Here is an 18,776-nt window from a genome sequence, read left to right as displayed (position 1 = left end):
ACACACACACACACACACACACACACGCACATCACAAGCCTGTACCTGCGGGACTCAGAAGACAACTTTGTTCGGTTGGTTTGTTTCTTTCCACCCTGCTGTGGGCTCTGGGACTCACGCTTAGCTCAGCTTTTATACCGGTTTGATAGTTCGTGAAGTGATCCTAATTCCTAGGGCCTCGTTATAAAGCTATTTTCTTTGCTACTGAGAGCAGTTCCCCCTCCAGTGTGAATCCATTATTGTCCCTTCTCAGAGGACCTTAGAGGACAACGGTGTTAGCAGGATTATCTCCAACTAACCCTTCTCCCTCACCTCCCCGGACAGGCTACAAGGAGACATGGCTCTCCGAGGAGTCTGGGAGGGGGGGGAGAGAGGAAGAGCCTGTCAAGTTTGCCCCTCAGAGAGCCGTTTGCCGCAGCTGTATCTCTGGTTCTTCAACAGCACTCGGGCCCAACATCCTCTGATGGAGAATTGTATCCCACTCGGGTGGGAACTCAGGTAGCTAAAAGAGCAACTGGGGCTTGACTGCACCACGGTACCCTGGTCAACTCCCAGGCCAAGTGGCTGGTGGGCCACAGCATGGCCAAGCTAGGGAACCATGGATGTAGGCAAGATTTGTGCAGATATGGAGGGAAGGTGACCTTCCTGCTGTGTGTGGCTGGGGGGAGGGGTTCAGTGTTGTTATAGACTATTGATACCTGGGTGACAGTGAGGTGCTAGGTTTTGATGAAGGTGACCCTATTTACATCTTCTGTAACTCTTGTCCTGTACCCCTAGCCCCAGCCCTCAACATTCCAGAACAAAGTCATCTAATACAGGGGTACAGAGCTTTACTGGCAGGGACAGGATTGCGTTCTAAGGAGGAATTCGATGGGGCCCATGTTTCAGTCTGTGTTGGATGGTAAATATATCCTAGGGACAGCAGGCCTAGGTTTGTCCCCAAACCAGGGTCACCAATCCTTCACCTTAGAGACTTCTCTCTGTGTGGATTGATACCCAGGTTCCACCTCAGCCTCCACAGGTTCTGAGACGCCTTCCGCACATGTCCGCATCCCTCCTTCCCTGTTGTGAACGTTCACATGGGTCTTTCGAGGTGTTGCAGGCAAGGCCACCTCAGTGGGTGACTGTCACTGATGCTGTATGGAGTGTGAACGCTGACCTGGGGGGTTGGTGGGGGATGGGGAGAGACTATGATGAGCACATTGTGTTCTTTCAGAATGCCGGCTGCTCTGAGGAGTCCTTTACAAAAGCTTGTCTCTCATCAGTGTCCTGTTAGGCTGTGGCATCAGTGTCCCCTTCCGTGGAGGGCTCTGTCTGAGTCGGGCAAGGCGAACTCCAGATGTGACTCTAAGGAGTCGGGCAGACCCTGAAGTTTCTTGAACTACTTACCTTTGACCTTTGACCTTTGACCAGGCATTTTTAGGATGGCCGGTCAGGAGGCAGACGTGCACTTCAGCCTGCAGCCCTCGGCAGCTGCAGGACTCAGTGCCAATGTAGAGTCAGCGATTGTGGCACCGTGCAAACCCTCCATGGGCTCATGGTGGAGAACTCGCTGAGAACACACGCGTTATGTACAGAAACCTGGATGTGCAGTCGAGCCCCATTCTCCTCGCTAATGGCCAGTGGGGGTAATGGAGTGAACAAGCCAGCCTGCGGCAGCCGGGCTGCCTCCTCCCCGAGGTGCTTTCAGGAACGACGGAGCTAGCAGCAGTTCACCTGTCCGCTCTGCTTAAAGGAGACGCGGCCCCTCGCTGGTCCCAAGCCCTGTTCTGTTCTCTTGTGGGAGAAGGGCCTAACGCTGATGCGTGGTGATCTTGTAAATGACCTACGAGGGTGCATTCACCAGAAGGCAGCAAGGTCCTTGTAACAAGCCAAGTCTGTGTTGCGTATCGAGGCTTGAGCATCCACACCTCCCAGATGAAACTGCGGGTCCCTTATTACTGATGCGTTTGTTGCGCTAGGGCCTCAAGCCCAAGTTGGCCTTGAAGTTGCTATGTAGCCTAGGATAAGCCTGAACTCTGGATCCTCCAGTTTCTACTGAGATGACAGGCAGGAAGCTAACTGAGTGTTCTTTTTCCTTCTATCGAATCACCATTCCATGGCTCTTCTTCAAGCCAAATACCTTTCTGTAAATCTCATGATGGTGCCCAGCAAGGCCGCTGCCTGACACGTGTGGAAACCGGTAGAAAACTCAGACCCTGGGTTTTAGGGGAACAAAGGGTTTTATTGTAGATTGGCCAACAAGGAGACAGAGTGCAGACTTTGGAAGCCCTGGGATACTGAGAGATAGAGTACTGGCTGTTTGTGGCCCTGTGCACTATCTGCTGCATGCTGGGGACCAGAAGGAAACTGTGAACACTTTGGAAATAATGGAGACTCTCTATCTCTCTCTCTCTTTATTCTGGTCTGTTCTATCACTGTATGTTACACCTCTTGCTTCTTTTTTTTTTTTAAAGATTTATTTATTTTACGTATATGAGTACACTGTAGCTGTCTTCAGACACACCAGAAGAGGGCATCGGATCCCATTACAGATGGTTGTGAGCCACCATGTGGTTGCTGGGAATTGAACTTAGGACCTCTGGAAGAGCAGCCAGTGCTCCTAACCGCTGAGTCATCTCTCCAGCCCTGTGGGACAAGTCTTTAAAAGGAGTTTGAGGGGTTGGGGATTTAGCTCAGTGGTAGAGCGCTTGCCTAGCGAGCGCAAGGCCCTGGGTTCGGTCCCCAGCTCTGAAAAAAAAAAAAAGGAGTTTGAGTTACTTGCCACTGGACACACCTCAGAAAAGTAAGTTTCTGGGTAGTGGCAGCCCACGCTTTTAATCCCAGCACTCAAAGCAGAGGGCAGAGGCCAGAGGGCAAAGGGCAGAGGCAGAGACAGGTGGATCTCTGAGTTTAATGCTAGCCTGGTCTACAGAGTGAGTTTTAGGACAGCCATGGCCACACAGAGAAACTTTGTCTCAAAAACACAAAACGAGTTTCCTTTCTTACATGTAAACAATTGGGTGTGGAGCAGGATAAAAAGCAATGGCTGACCACGTGCTGGGCTGTGCTGTTCACTGCTCAGCTGTGCTTGTCTTCTCTGGTGCTCTGTGATTATCTTCTACCCTGGGTCTGCAAAGGCTGTTCATGGTGAACACCGTAGGGGTTCCTTGTCTCGAGGAACCTTTGTGCTGTCATCTGTGAAGGATACTGCTGGTTGGACACATAAGCCAGGGCCTGTGGCAGAATTGTCTGCAGACTTTCCACCCTCTGGCCCCTGGCCCCTGTGGTGTCAAGAAGCCACTAGCAGCTTCTCTCTGGTTGGAATCGCCTTTGCTCCCAGAGCTTGCTTTCCTGCGGCCCTCTAAGGTTGAATTGCATCTCACCTCTCGGTGTCCCTCAGCCTTCTGAACATGAGTGGTAATGTCTAGAAAAGTTCCCACCCAACTTCTCTTGAATAGAACTTTCCTACATTCTGTCCTTTCTTTCTAGAACGTTCATTAGATAGCATGGACTGCCAGTTCTGTCTCTTGGTCCTTCCTCCTCTCCTGCCTCGTGAGCCTTTGGCTTTCTGTGTTGTGCCCTGTGATCCCCCCAGCTCACCAGCCACTCCTTAGGCACTGAGTTTTCTGTTTGGCTATTTGACTCGCTATGGAGTCGTTATATTTTCATCCCAGAGGTTGCCTGCTTCAGCACCCTCTGTTACCTCTGTAGACATGGCCATCAAGGGCTCCTTAGTTCTGCAGCAACCTCTCACTTTGTGCAGTGCTGTGCGCGTATCTGTAAGCTATGCACACAGCCTCCCGATCTCTATGGAATTAGGTTCATGAGAGTGGATTCCCCATGCATTTGAGGGTGAACTCCTCCAGAGGATTTGTGGGGGTTTTTCTGCCATGACCTGAGGCCATCCATCTTGGGAATTTATTGATTTGAGGAGGAAGGGCAGGTGAGAGCATTTTTATATTCTACTTCAAAATGCGCTTTGGTTAGAAATTCTCTTGGAGGGGATATAGTTCAGTGGTAGAGTGCTTGCCTAGCACCTGAGGAGGGAGGATTGCAAGCAAGTCTGTCTGTCTGTCTTTCCTCTCCCATGCCTCCTCTCTTCTCTCTTGTCTTTTGCCCAGAGGTGAAGTTAACACCCAAAGTACCCCTTTCCTGTACTCCAGTCCCTCCAACCCCATTCACTGTCCCCCAGAACACTGTCAGCCTGCTTTAGCTCACACAGGCATCGTCTCATGCCACTCCTCTGGAGTTTGCTAAGCCAGGAACCTGTGAGGAATCCACTCTGTCACTATGTGGAGCCTCTTTTTTCGTACTTCCTGCTACAGGGAACCCTCCCAGCCCTCCCAGCCCTCCCAGTCCTCTCAGCATAGTCTTGTGTCCAAAATGGGTTTCAAATGGACTTGCTGAGGTTCCCAGGTATGGAGGTCCTCAGTGTGGAGCCCCATCTCCATGGTCCTAGAGCTGACATTCCCATCTCCACAGTCAGTCACTGAAACTTCCGGACCCTTTGAAGTTCATTTCCTACCCAGTGTCCAAGGCACAGGACAAGTGGCCTGGCTCTTTATTTCCAGATGTCTGCATCTGGAACTATGTGCCCTAGGGACTTGCTTGGAGTTCTTTGTTGCTTCCCTAGACTGGATCTTCCACAGCCCTGGACCTGGTGACAGAAGCACTGGCCACGCCTCGCCCTGGTCTGTATCCCCACCAGACCTTTGTCTCTCTCAGCCTCACTACCCTTCGCAAAGGCACAAAAGCCACCCAGTGTGTTCATTCGTCCTTGCTGCTCCCTGAGGCAATGGAGGGTCAGAGAGGGCAGCACATCCCCTCTCCTACCCCATCCCGGACCTGCCACTCCTACAGGATGCATGCATCTATTCTGAGGCCCGTTTTAGGCTTCCTCTGCAAACCTTTCTTCAGTGCCAAGGGTTGAATTTGTCACAGGCCATTTACTGCAGCCTCCAGCCTCCCGTTAGTTTGCTGATGTGGCGGCAAGGAGTAATGGCCACCACTGTAGAGACAGATGGTGCCGACACCAGCCAAGGTGTGACTGGATACAGTCCCCAAGTGTGTCTTCTGCCCATTCTGTCTCTCTCCACTTCTCTCTGAAGCTAGCAACCAGGTCACTGAATTCAGACTGCCTTGGCTCGCTTTTGAAGGGAGGCAGGCCCCAGTACAGCCAGGGTCACACCAGCTCAGCCTCAGCTCCCCATAGACCCCGGCCCTCCCAGTGGATCCCCTCAGAGGGCAGATGGGGAGTGAGAGCAGTGGCCCTAGCTGGCCAGCCATGCTCTGGACTGGACAGGGGGTCTCAGAAGTATCTCTGTCCTGCCTTGGTACATGTCCTGTTACATACTCGTCATACATGACCTGACCAATCTACCCCTGTGACTCTCCCCACCATGTGGGCTCCAGGCCCAGTGGACTAACTACTCCCTCCTCTAGGGTGAGCTGGCTCTGAGTGGGCTATCTGGGGTCAGCCCTGACTTCTGGAGTCAGGAGTGATATTCAGCCAATGTAAGGGATCAGGGCTCAGTGGTCTCTCAAACTCGAATGCTGAATTCAGCCCTAACCTAGTAAATCTGAACATGGTTCTGCTTGGAAATGGGGCCGACAGGAGTGACTACAGTAAACCGAGGTCCCCAGGGCAAGCCAAATCCAACATGACCATGACCTTATGAAGGAGACTGGACACAGGGACGGCTCTGTGAGGAGAGGGAGATGATGCCTCTGCGAGCCAAGGGCTGTGCAGAGCGAATGGCACTGCACTCCACGATCTTGGAGCTCCAGTTCCAGATGTAATTTTTGTTTGAGGCTGTGGTCTGTCATCTGCCACGTGTGTCTGTCCCTCTGGCTTCCTGTTGTTCTGGGACCTGTCTTGGTTCTGTGACTGAGTAGACTGGGTCCCTGCCCTCCTAAGTCCTACTAGAACAGCTGGCAGCAAGGACACCTACCTAGGCCCCTGATAGGTGGACACAGGCCCCTGGTCTTGAAGTGTCCCGTTCTGAAATGATGACGGTGGTGGTTCTATGGGGAGCTTGGCTTGCTGTCTGTGTGGACCTGAGGACGGTGACAAGTTTAGCTCTTGCTGTTCTCGTGCTCACCCACAGTGCCCTTCGCTGTAAAGTTGGCAGTGCCAGTGAGATGTGGTGGAATCGTTTAGTGTTAGGTCCAGCTGGGGGGCCCTCCGGTCTCTCAGCCTCTGTCTGGCAGTTTGTTCCTGTTCCTTTGGCAAGGCTAATTCCCGTGAGCTACTGCAGCCAAGGTAGAGCCCGTGGAGCTGGCACCGTGATGTTTCCAAAGCTGCGAGCTAAATAGACCCCTTCTCAGAGTGGATGAACGGAACTCCTCAGAGACTGCAGCCTCAGTCCCAGATACCCTGGGCTGTGCGTGTGCCTGATTTATAGCCCTTGCTGTCCCAATTAGCTGCTGCCTTGGAACGGATTGCCCTGTGGCAATTCACCGAGGATGGTCACTTGTCATCTACATGGTCTCTGCACAGAGAGACCCCCAAGCGGGCTGGTCAGTGCTGTGACCCCCCACTTGGATGGCACTGTCGGTGCCGGTGAAAGCATTTTGGATTCCATTTGCCTGCAATGCCCTGCTGTTCTGGGTAGGCCCCAGGTGTGACTTCAGGCGACACCAAAGGCCAGATGGTCCTGCTGCTCTGACCACTGACCTTCCTCCCAGCTTGTGGCTTGTGAGTAGAACTCAGTTTCCCAGATTTAACTTATCCTCAATGTTGCCGTGTTCATTTGGGACGGGAAGCATTGTCCCCCTGCTACACGTGGGTTATGGTATACGAGGTTCCTCGTTTTCTCTCCTGGCAGTGGACTTCCTGCCTAGGTCATCAAATGCGGGGTACATGATCAATGCCTGAAGTCTGCTAGCAGATGATACAGTACACACTCAGAAGCCAGAGTCCATAAAAGACCCCTTAACCTGACTGATACAGGGTACTCACAACCTGTAACGGTTCAGGCCACGCATCGAGGGAGACTCTAAAAAAGTCCAGTGTGGATGCTGTGTTTCCCTTGCTACATCTGAGCGCAGGGAAGGATGGATGATGGGAGAGTGTGTAAGCCATCCCAGCTGGGCCACCGGAAATTCACAAGGGAATCTGAGATGCTAGGGCCGAGTGTAGACTGGTTCCCAGCAGGACATGTCTGTGTGTCCAGCCGTGCCTGCTCTGTTAGTGTCATCTGTACCAGAGGGACTTGGAGATCAGACTCCACTGTCCACAGTTAAATTCCTGGCAAAGGGAGCATCCTGGCAGGGTGACAGCCAGGGCATCACGGGGCTGTGGGATGTACCCTGGCACAAGCAGCCATCGCAAGTCCCACCCATCTGGGTTGCAAGTGTCAGTCTCCCCACCCACGGTAAAACAACCCCGACCCAAATGACCCCATCGTCCTTCTGGATAGCTGGGACTGCTGTCCGCTGAGGACCTCTGCCCCCTGGGCTCGCCTGGAGATAGCTGGCTCTGGGATCTCCTGTTGAATGTTTTAGAGCCAGCTCTGTTCGTGGTGAACTGCAACCCAACGTTGTACGGAACTGAGCTGCAGACTCACTGCCGTCCCTGTGACGGATGGCTATCACAGCAACTGGTCGGGCTACCAGTAGACTGGTTCAAGACTTCACGAGGCTGCCCAGCTCTGCCTGCAGAGGCTGCTGTCCACGGCACCAGGCTCAGGCTGACCGGGTCCAGTGTTCCTTGCTTACATCGCCTGAGCTACCTGTTTCGTGTGGGCCATGGGGACAGAACCTCTGCGCCACTCTTCATCAACGGCCACATGGCGTGTTGGCTTAGACCCTTGCTGCGTGGCTCTCACGCCATCCTCCTAGGTGACCTGGCCCAGCACACTGTTCCATTGCCCCGGTTTGTGTCCCTAGGCTCTTGGCGCTGGCTGCCACTGTAGAGCGGGAGGTTCTGTCCAGGCACCAAGTGCTGTCCCTAACTTGCTGCGTCTGCCAGCAGATCAGTCACTCCTCTGGGAAGCATAAATCTCATGCTGTATCGCCATCTCCACCGAGTCCAGAAGATGGGCTTTCCAGACTTTCTAGAGCTGGAGAATGCTCTCCCCTGACAGACAGAGGACCGGCTTATAGTCACCAGTGACAAGGTCATGCTGGTCCCACAAACAAAACCCCAGACTCCAGGACACACCGCTGTTCTGTCACCTGACTACGGTTGCCTTCTGCAGACTCAACAAGGGTCATTGCTGTACAGTGCCAGGTGGCACACTCCCTCATTCTCCCAAAAGGCACAGCTGTGGACGTCGTCACATCGGATAGCCTCTGACCTAAGAACACAAAGAACTTAAAGGCTCCATTTCTTGGATTGCAGCTTTCTTGAAAAAGTATTTTATTAATACTCTTGGATGTACAAATGGAAAATAAATACGTGATTCTACTTGGTCAGCTGAGTGGGCCACAGGGCCCTGTCTGTGCTCAGGGTCTACCTTGGTGCTTGGGATGGAGACCTAGGCAGTAGCTGAGGGGGCGGGGGTGCTCAGTGCACAGCACTGGGGGGAGGGGTGTACTGGTAAGCACCAGGTCAAGGACCTGGGGGTGCCCTGGCCAAGGCTGTGCTGACTCTGCCTCCCATGGTGCAGCATGAGGCCTAGGAAAGGGTTTCATAAAGCAGGGGCGTGTCTCAGATGTGGCCTTTTGAAGGCCATTTCTGTTCCCTCTCCATTCTATTTCTCAGCAGTGTGCAACGAGTCTGGGGAATCCACGTGAGGTGAGAGAGTCCCTGGCAAGGCTCAAGGGCTGTCCTAAGGTTCCCAGCACTCAGATGACAGCAGAGCCTGAGTCGTTCACTCCAGGAGGAAATTAGTGGGGGGCACCACACAGGTGGAGGCTGAGGCAAAACCTGGTGTCTGCTCACACTGGCCATGTGTGAAGTGATCTCAGAAGTCAGTCACCCCAACACCTCAGGAGCCCACATCCACGCCTGTATGGGTTGCCACACACTGGCCATTCTCAACTTGCTCAGGAAGGCGGTTGAAAGGCTTGTGCTGGAGCTGACAAATGTTCTCCCATTTCTGGACTTGCACGCATGTGACATCTGTGATGGGGACATGGGTTCTCAGGTACTGAGAGAAGACACATTTGTGAATCCTGAAGGTGGCAGAGCCTAGACACAGGTAGATGTCAGCCCATGGACACAAGGGAACACGGGCTTCAGATGTGTTGTTACCCAAGTGGGAAGCCTCCTCGGGGACCCTGTGACCGAGTGACTGGCAGGTGGTGGTGGATAGGTGGCCCTCAGTACGCAATCTTCCAGTGCGTGGGCTGCTCGCACGCTTTCTCCTGGTCTCCACAGAACCGGTTGTATGTCGTCTTGGGGTCCAACCCCAGGATCTCTCTCTCTTCATGAATCCGAAAGGAAAACGTGGAAACGGAGGTACCAATAAAAAACCTGCAGAGCACCGAGACGTTACCAGAGACTGGCACTGGTCACGCACACACGCGCATGCACACACACACACATACACACACACTGACAGCGATGCAGTCAGCCCTGACTCCTATACCCCGGCCCTCTGATGGCACTTAAGTAACCAACTGATCCAAGAGGAGCTGTGTCACATGACTATCCTGAAACTCGGGGCCTGAGGCTCGCCCCACCTATGGAGGCATCAGGTGGGCGGTGCCGACGGCGGAGGCGACTACAACCAGCTGTGTGAAGCACTTTGTCTAGCAGGTCCTGGGAAGAACCCCAGGCAGAGGGAAAGGGCCAGCTCGGAGCACTAACAAGGCAAAAAGACAGAAGGGCCTGGCTCTTCTCGTCACTCAGACTAAACAAGCCATGCCTGGAAGCGGACAGCAGCTCAACCCACACAGATCAAGGATGAGGCCCTCACCTGCCTACCCCTGGTGCTGGCATGGTGTCAGCGGGGACTTCACGGGCCAGAGCACGGCAGAAAAGCCAAGCAGCAGGGCAAGGCGGGCACACAGCAGCCCTCTAGCCCTGTGTGCACACTCTGAGCACCTCAGCGTCTGGAGCCACGGGGAAGCCGCACTTTCTGCCTCGTTTCCCATTCTACTCGGGATATTCCAACCTGAGCCCACCTGACACACAGAAGAACGGCACAAGGCCAGCTGCCCTCCTGGTCTCCTGGAGCAGCGGCACTGAGGCCTCTGGCCCCAGGAAGCCCTGTGTTGCTTCAGCGGCACAAACATAGCAAGGAGGCCAAGCAGCCTGGGCAGTGCCCCTCTCTTGGACGGACAAAGCAGACGAGGTCTGGGTGTGCGGCACGGAGGATGTGTGCGCAAAAGACCTGCAGTGTCTAGACCCACGGTTCCCAGCAACCCAAGGAAACACGGGGTGGGCTGGGTGTTACGGTTTAGAAAGCAACGAAGCTTTCTAAATGGGGACAGAGGTGGCAGACGGTCACAACCACCTGCTCCGGCTGCTGAGTATGGGGCGACAGGAACCTCTGAGAGAACCGTGAGCCCAGGCACCTGGCATGAGCGCAGATCCACTGGTCGATGATGGCGACGCCTCCGTCCTTGTACAGTTCCAGCTCCTCCCACGTGGGCTCAAACCTCACCATTTCCGGCAGCAGCTTCCTCAGTTCTTCCTGTTCTGCGAGGCAAGGGAGAGGCTGCTGACCCTCCAGAAAGAACAGGGACACTGTGGAGGGTCACGAGGAAGGCTGGCGCCTGCCCAGCCATCAACCGGGGGTGAGAGGCCTGACCGAGCCTGGGCTAGGGCTGCCTACCCTTCCTGATGGCGTCTGTGGCCACGAACACCTTGTCCAGCTGGTGAGTCTTCATGAGGCTGCGGATCTTCTTCACGGCACCTTCCAGGCTGGGCACATCCTCCCTGTGGCCCCAGATGAAGTCCTTCCTTCTCAGGTGGACGCCAAGGTAGGGGCCGCCTAGCGCTGAGCCCAGTTTGACCTACAAAAGACAGGGACGCCTTGGAAAGATGCTCAACGGAGTTCACTTGGGCGTCCTGAAACACAGGGGGATGACCGTGCTCTCTGAAGCTCCCCTCCAGGCCTCACTGAGTCTCACACAGAATTTCCTGAGGGAAACAGATGTCTTGTCAAGAAGACTGTGAAGTAATCAATCATTGCAAATACTTTATCGGTGCAAAATAAGAATCAAAAATGAATCACTAAAAAAAAAAGTTATTTAATACGTTCTTCTAGGCAGGTGCGTCTGAGCAACTGAATTTATTGCTTAGGCAACGGCACCTGGAACCGGTCCAGACTGCCACCGGGCAGCTACAGTGGAGTCCTAACATCCCGCGCCACAGGGGAGGCGCCCCGAGCGCTGAGCCGGTGATGGGAAAGATGATGCGGGGAACCCAGCTTTGAGGAGAAAAGTACACGCAAAGCCAGGAGAGGACCGCGCGGGGCTGAAGGCCTGAAGGAGCCCTGAGGCAGGCGGGCTGGCCTGCTTCCTCTGTGCCAGGCAGAGGCCGCAGGAAATGCTGACGGATTCAACTTTCATTGCCCGCTTTTGCTTTGGGGTTCCCCAATCCTTTTCCTTCCTTTCTCTCGTGCCTTTATTTTTTGAGACAGGGTTTTCCTACTTAGCCTGGGCTGACCTGGATCCCACAACTTTCCTGCTCCTACCTCTAAAAACTGGTCCTAGGCATGTGCCACCATGCTGGGCAAGATCTGAAAACTTACAAAAAAAAAAAAAAAAAGAGGAAACTTTGAGTCACGACCCTAACTTGGCATCAAGACAAGGACTCAGTGAAGCTCGGCTCCCCAAGCCTCCTGCAGGTCAGATAACAAGTGTCACCCACAGGTCAGACATGCTAGATTAAGAGGTGAGCCCCGTCCCTAGCTCCTTCTTGGGCAAGAGTGGTGTGGCTACCTTCATCCTGGTCCAGTCTTCCTCCAGGACCATCTTATCGGCGGCGTCCGTGGAGTTGAGGTGCTGGCTCCTGAATTCGTCTCCCACGGCCCGCAAGTGCTTTGCAAACACCATGCTGCGCCGGGTCTGCACAAACAGGGCTGGGCTGAGTGTCACCAGGTCACAGCCTCACTATCTACCACCTGCCCCTCCTTACCGCAGGTGCCACCTACGAGGCTCCTCAGCCCTCCCAACCCGGTCCTTGGTGACTCCTGCTGCCCACACCACAGCCGGTTACGGGGACCTCTAGTTAATTCCTTGCCACTCAGCCAGCAGTGGTGTCAGCCAGAGATTGGGAAAGGCTCATATAGAGCCACTTCAGGGAGGGCCACCCCAGCCAGCCCTAGAGCTGGGCCTGTCTAGGCTGCAAGGCTGGCCCAAACCACTGCCCTTGGCCAGCAACACCATGCGGTCTCAGTGTCTGCCCAGCTCCTAGCTTCATGTTCTGCTCGATTCGGGCTTCATTTGTCCTACGCTGAACTGGATGATTGTCTCTGCTGCAAACAGAGCTGCTGCTCCTGGCCTGACACCTTCCAGGTTAGCCACTGTCCCCAGAATCACACAGGCTACCACTCCCCTCTCCAAGCCCAAATGGTGCATGGTGTCAGGACTCGCTGCACAAAATGTCCCCTTCCCCAACCCAAAGAAGTGTCCTAGCCACCTACAGATGTGGAGAGGGCTGCGTTTATGAAACACAGCGTCATAAGGCAGCAGTGGGTCCTGCAGCGAAAGCGGACAGCTCGCTGTGGGGTGGGGCAAACCACTGGGCACAGCCCACGGTTTCAGTCACGGAGGCTGAAAGCTACTGTTGACTGCCAAGTTTTCAAAACGTGAGCCCACACAGAGGGCCCGCTGTGAGGTACTCACGTCCCAGTACTCTCTGCCTCCATAGTGGTCGTGAAGCAGGTTTTCAGCTCGGTCCAGCATCACAGACCTGCATTTAAATAAGGGAAGACAAAGACATCAACGAGCTAGGTCAGAACGGTTCTTTTTGTATTTTCCAAGAACACAAACTGACAAAAGCCTTGGGCCCCGACAGTTCAAAGGTGCTGGGGACCCCAAATAAGAACGCCCAGCATTTCCTTGCAGAGCTCTGAGGAGCAGGAAGAGGACAAAGAAACCACGGACGAGAGCACAAAGCTCATCAGCAGTGCAGTAACAGGACACACGGCTAGGGAGGCTGCATCACCCATCAGACAGGACGGCAAGGTGCACAGCTTTGCCATGAGGCACAAGAACACGTTTGCTCCTGTTTCAAAGAAAACTACCTCGCTCGAGGAAGAGGGCCACCCCCTTGGGTCTCCAAGTGTCAAGCTTATAGTAACATCTTGTTCTGACAGGACTGGGAACTAAGGATGGGAACGTGTCACTATAGCCTGTCCTGTGTCACCACAGCCTGTCCTCTCACGGATTTCTGCTGTGGGGGATGGGGAGACACAGAAAGTGAAATTCCACAGTGGAACATGGAGGACTTTTGGATACCAGGTGACCTGGGGCAGGATGGAAGGAAGTCTTTCCAAAATAGGCTGAGAAATTTAACTGCGCACAAAACATACATTTTATCAGAGCCGGTCACAGAATGCTTGACAGTGACGGGGAAGCTGCAGTGTCTAGGCCTGCTGCAACTGGTTGCTGAGGCCAGGCCAAGGCTGGGCATTCTGCAGTGCAGCCTTAGAGGTGACACGGAGCCTGAAGGCGGGAGTGTGCCCTGGAGTGCCCAGGCTAGCACAATGCTCACACTAGCTGCTGGAGACGGTGAGGGAACTGAAGGGCAGACAAGGCCTTATGACATCCCTGGGACACTGGCACTCAGGCACTTCCTCCCAGACGTAAGGACACAAACCTCACAGATCCTTATGCCTGCCCCCACCTGCATTTGTGGGTGGACCCCTTCCTTATGCCTATTTCCAGGGAGAGAAGGAACAGCTACTCCCACTGTGGCTGCCCAATTCCAGAAACAGGCCGTGCAGTTTGATCCCCAGTCCTCAGGAAAGAGGACTGAAGCAGCATCAGGCAATACTTTGGAAGCCCTGGAGCTCAAGTCCAAAGGATTCCACCTTCCCGCCAAGCCCCTGAGCCCCACAACTGTTCATGCCTCTACCACCACTGGATACCCCATCACCTTTCCACAGCCCCCCATGCACATTCCCAGCGGGCTAGGATCCTCATAGCACCCCAAAGAGGAATGCATCAGGAAGCCACAAGTGTGTCCTATCTCCCATGTCTATGGTGGCCGCTCAAGGCACAGGAGGTGAATGACAGTGGAAGGGTAAAATGGCTTTACTGAGCAGGGAGTTCAGACCACATCCACCAGGCCAGAGCACAGGAGACAACCCCAGCCTGGAGTCTTTCTGGGGTTCCTCTTCTCGGACAAGCGGCCTCCTCCAGCCCCTCCTTAGCCTAGTCCTGCCACTGTGGAGGTGGGCATCGATGCCACAGACCGCTGGAGTGCAGGGAGGCGCCTGGCGAGGTATTGGGAAGGTGACGTACAAGGCAATCCCAGTGGAAGGCCCGGACACTTACCGAGCAGATGTGTTTTTTAAGAGTACAGGCGCGATGACAGAAGCCGACCCCTGGACGGACAGGCAGGAGACATTCAGACCCCGTGTTTCTTCGTAGCCCCAAAACCAGCCTCTGGAAAACAGAGCCCAGTCATGGCCATCCGTCAGCCTGTGGGCTCTCCCCCAGAGAGTGCAGTCCTGCTGACACCACCCCGTCTCTCTGCGGCTCACAGTCTAGCACCACAGACCACCAGGTACTTGTAAGAACTCTTGAGAAAACCCACAGAACTCAACACTTCCCACGTCATTGACAGGAGATGGGCAGTGAGTGAAGGAGGAGCTGACAGAGACGCGCATCACTAGGCAGTCACACTCTCCAAAACCTCCTCACGCACGGAGGGTGCTAGGTGACCGCCAGGACCTCAGGCAGGTTTCGGCTAAGACCGCCATGCCCACGCTCAAGTGTACAGCAAGGTGGTATGTGGCTGTAAGCTCAGTACTTCAGAGGCTAAGGCCAAAGACTACACTGGAGTACAGAGTGAGAACTGTGTTGGAACAGGAAGAAACCAGAGAGATATAGTTCAAGTGGGAGAGGACCTGCTCAGCATGCACTGGGTCCCAGGTTCAAACCCCAGTACCACAAAAAATAAAATAAGTTTAAAAAAAAAAAGGGAGTATCCCAGTTAGGTGTTTTTAAAACTGGCAAGCCTATCTAACAGTGTGAGGTGATCTAATGTACCAGGGCTCCTCAGGACAGTCTCTGTGAACTGTGTGGAGGCCTGCACCCATGGTACTACCTGAAATACTCATGCTTGTCCTGTGAGTACAGCAGAGGGTCTATGCAGGGCCGCTCGTCCACCTTCTCCTCCCAGGTGCCCTCCTTCCAGCCCTCGGCGTAGCCTTGCAGGACGTACACCTGGTCGATAAAGGGCCCGCCGGACTCTGAAAGAGACCCCGGAGAGCGTGCCACACGACAGTGACCACAGCTGCCTGTGCACTGCAGATGGATGGCTTTCATGGATTTATTTTGAGGCCTCCTTAGCCCAACGAAGGCTTGGAAAAGCTTCCTAGAGCAGACAGTGGAATCATGTGGTATAAGCATGAGGGCCTGAGAGACAGAGGGAGACTCAGAGGGATCGTTGGCCTCTCCTAGTCAACTGCTTTTCCTCACTGTACCCTAACATGTTGGGGCAGGCCTACCCTCACCCCTTCTCCTGTATGCTGCTTTGCACTGTCTCCTGACATATGTTCACCTGACTGGTGTGTCCCCTCCAAAGCTGTCCCCGCCCCTCAAAACCCCAGCATGTCCTATCAGCTGCCTACTTTACCCTTAACCCCCAACTGAGGGGAGTCCCGGGAAGGTTCCTGTTCCCCTTACTGCCTACTACCACCTACATTTTGGGAGAACCACCGGTCGTACCCAAAGTACCAATGAGGGTTTGTGCAGAAGGCGACCCCAGTTATGGCAAGTAGCGAAGTCAACGTATGAGTCTTTAAATTCACACTGCAGGTCTGCACATGGCTGATGGACTCGTGACCCGAGCTAAAGCAGCTCCCCTCACACTCATCATTCATTTAGTGCGGGGCTGGCCCCAGCACCCCTTTATCCTGGCAGTTCTACTCCATGAGTAAAGTCACTCTGTCTTCCCAGGAAGCCCATAGCACAGGCATCATCTTTCCTGTGGGCTTCCTCAGACTTCCTCCAGCTGCAGAGAGATTCAGCCTATGCCTCCAGATGTCATAACCAACTCATCTATGCCTTTCCCACAGTGAGAAATCCCCTGGCCTTGCCCCACAGAGAGGCACTGGCAGTATCTCCAGGCACTTGAGATCAAGGCTCGGGCAAAGGTCAAGCTATCTTGGGTGAGTCCAGCACCCTAAAAACCCACTCCCCGCTCTTATTTTCCAGGACCCACAAGCAAGTCCAGGAGAGGCTGTGCTCTAAGCAGGAACTCACAATGCCCTGACTTTGCATCTTTAGCCTGAATGAAAAAGTAAGGAAAAAAATGCTTCTGGTGTTCCTAGGACCAACTATAATACAGAATGTTCGCTAAGGATGCCATGTGATCGGGGTAGAGAACTTTCTGGAAATAGATCCTCCTGAGGCATTAGTCCTGGGCAGGGGCGGAGGTCGTGGTGGGATAAGTAAGGATCATTGATACCAGCCAGGTTCTAAATGAAACCCTTGCTTCCCGGGGCCTCCAGTGCAGCAGAGAAAAGGATTTGTCTTCCATCCAAAGCCAAACTCAACCCTAAACACCTCTGTGCCCAGGAAAACATGGCCTCTCTCAAAAGGTAGAAGCAGGGAGAGGTCAAGCAAAGGCCTCTTCTTCAAAGACCCTTCAGCACGGTGATCCTACAAGATGCACACACTGGTGTGTGTCTCTCTGTTAAGATGGCCTTTCAGCTGCTCTCTCAGCACTAACCACACCTGTGACCTTCACTGACCACACCTGTGACCTTCGCTGACCACACCTGTGATCTTCGCTGACCACACCTGTGACCTTCGCTGACCACACCTGTGATCTTCGCTGACCACACCTGTGACCTTCGCTGACCACACCTGTGACCTTCACTGACCACACCTGTGACCTTCGCTGACCATACCTATCATGGCTGTTCAGACTGGTTTCCCTAGAGAAAGCACGGGAGCAAGCAAAACAGCAGGGCCAAGTGGAAAGTGCCAGGCAGGCTGGACCAGGCCACCAGCCATGCACATCAGAAAAGCCTCCCAGCCTGATGCCCGCCTCACCTGCAATGAACTGCTCGTACTCTATAACGGGGATGTTTTTATTGAGACTCGGGAGGTCAAAAAACTCGGACCAGGGAATCCGGACCTGATGGATATCAGGGCTTTGCCAGTGGTAGAGGCGGCCCCACGGGGGCAGGACAAGCACCCACTCCTCCGTCTTCAGCAGCGTCTTTAGCAAGGATGCCACCCGGATATAGACATCCCTGCGGAGATTAAAGCCTTCCGGGGGGTTGACATCATACAGAAGGTACCTGAGAAGGGAGCAAGACATAAGCCGTGAGCTGTGAGGACTCTTCACAGGGCAACCCCACTCCCAGCTTACAGAGAGAGCAGTTACTATGTGACAATGGCCAGCAGAGCTCAAAAGTGCCGACAGCAGACACACTCTCTCTCTCAACAATTCTGAATGTCAATGGGACCTTAGAGGCCAAACCCAAGCCGGAGAATCAGTACCACAGCCATTCATTCCTACGGTGTCTAGTCCAAAGACTCTATCACAGTCAGAGCAAAAGTGTTGAGGCGTTCAAAGGCCAGTTGTTTTTTCAGGAGTGGGTGTCAAACCTTTGACACTGAGGCATGTTGTTGTCACCAATAATTATGGTCAGCTGCATTCATTGCTATTCTGAGATGTATGTGGCCGATGGGCATAGGTTGGACAAATCTGGTTTATGAATTAAATCTACTGACAGTTCCTGTGTTGGAAGCTAAAGCTAGAAGTATTCATTCATCCACTGAAAAACAGCAACAGTCTCATTATATTAACAGAGATTATTTCAAATGAGAAATATGCATTTTCAAAAGGAAAACAGTGAAGAGGATAGGAAGGTAATTAGTTCTGATTTTTGAAATTTTATTTTGGGTCTCGCCATACCTGGGTCTGTTTTTGCATTAAAACCCACTGTGGTATCACGGCTCCGGTTGGCTGGCCGGAGGGAAAACTCCACAGTACACTAATGACACTTGAGAAAGTCAAACGCTGATGTAGAATCTTCGTGAAAACTGCACGACAGCTCACACGAACTTCTGACTCGCTGGGACTTAAGATGGGCCTCGGGACAGCGCGCCTGAGGTGGCCAGAGCCGGGCTCCCATCTACGCTCCGGGACCTTTCTGGTAGAGCTCTCTCAGGAGTAGACAGCCAGCTCAGACCAAGGCCAGAACGACCTTCATTCCTATAGCCTGCGCGCGCAGCTCCGACCCCGCTGCCCCAAGTCCGCTGCTGACCCTGTCCCAGATGCCTTGCCCGGCCCGGGCGGCGTGGACTCTCTTACCGTCTGCGGGATGCCACCCCCGACAGGATGTCCGCCGCCGACTGGCCAGGCCAGAATTCTTCTCCTGAAGCCGAGACTGGCCGCCAGGATGCTGCTGCCAGCAGCAGACAGACGACGCTGAGCGCCGCCATGGCCCCGGCGGCCACGCACTTCCGGCTGCCGCACCCCGCTCCGGAAGCGCGCCTGTTTGCCCCGCGGAGCGCGTCTCCAGTAACTACGGCAACGCGACCAGACCCACGGTGCGCACGCGCCTCACAGGGTCCGGAGCATGGGTATGTGGGCGTGGCCTGGGGGTGGGGCCTGGGGTGGGGCGGGTCCTCAGCGCAGTCCCGCCCTTCTCTCGCTCTCCTAGTTGTACTTTCCGCTGCGAGTGCACCGGTGGCCTGGCCGGGCG

At 54.1% G+C, this 18,776-nt stretch overlaps 1 protein-coding gene across 1 annotated transcript; it reads right to left on the bottom strand.

The window, feature by feature from the left end:
• Positions 1 to 8,317: 8,317 nt before the first annotated feature.
• On the bottom strand, positions 8,318 to 18,575 carry Pofut2 (protein O-fucosyltransferase 2). Its single transcript, XM_032888782.1, has 9 exons — positions 18,383 to 18,575; positions 17,113 to 17,363; positions 15,158 to 15,302; positions 14,383 to 14,493; positions 12,727 to 12,793; positions 11,821 to 11,946; positions 10,710 to 10,890; positions 10,450 to 10,573; positions 8,318 to 9,403 (listed from the first exon to the last, which is right to left on the bottom strand). Exons 1-9 carry the CDS (start codon positions 18,511 to 18,513, stop codon positions 9,250 to 9,252), a joined length of 1,290 nt encoding a protein of 429 aa, XP_032744673.1. The 5' UTR covers positions 18,514 to 18,575; the 3' UTR covers positions 8,318 to 9,249.
• Positions 18,576 to 18,776: the final 201 nt, after the last annotated feature.

Source organism: Rattus rattus, chromosome 18 (assembly GCF_011064425.1).
Source record: "Rattus rattus isolate New Zealand chromosome 18, Rrattus_CSIRO_v1, whole genome shotgun sequence".
Lineage (NCBI taxonomy): Eukaryota > Metazoa > Chordata > Mammalia > Rodentia > Muridae > Rattus > Rattus rattus.
This window is presented reverse-complemented; position numbering and strand designations above follow the sequence as displayed.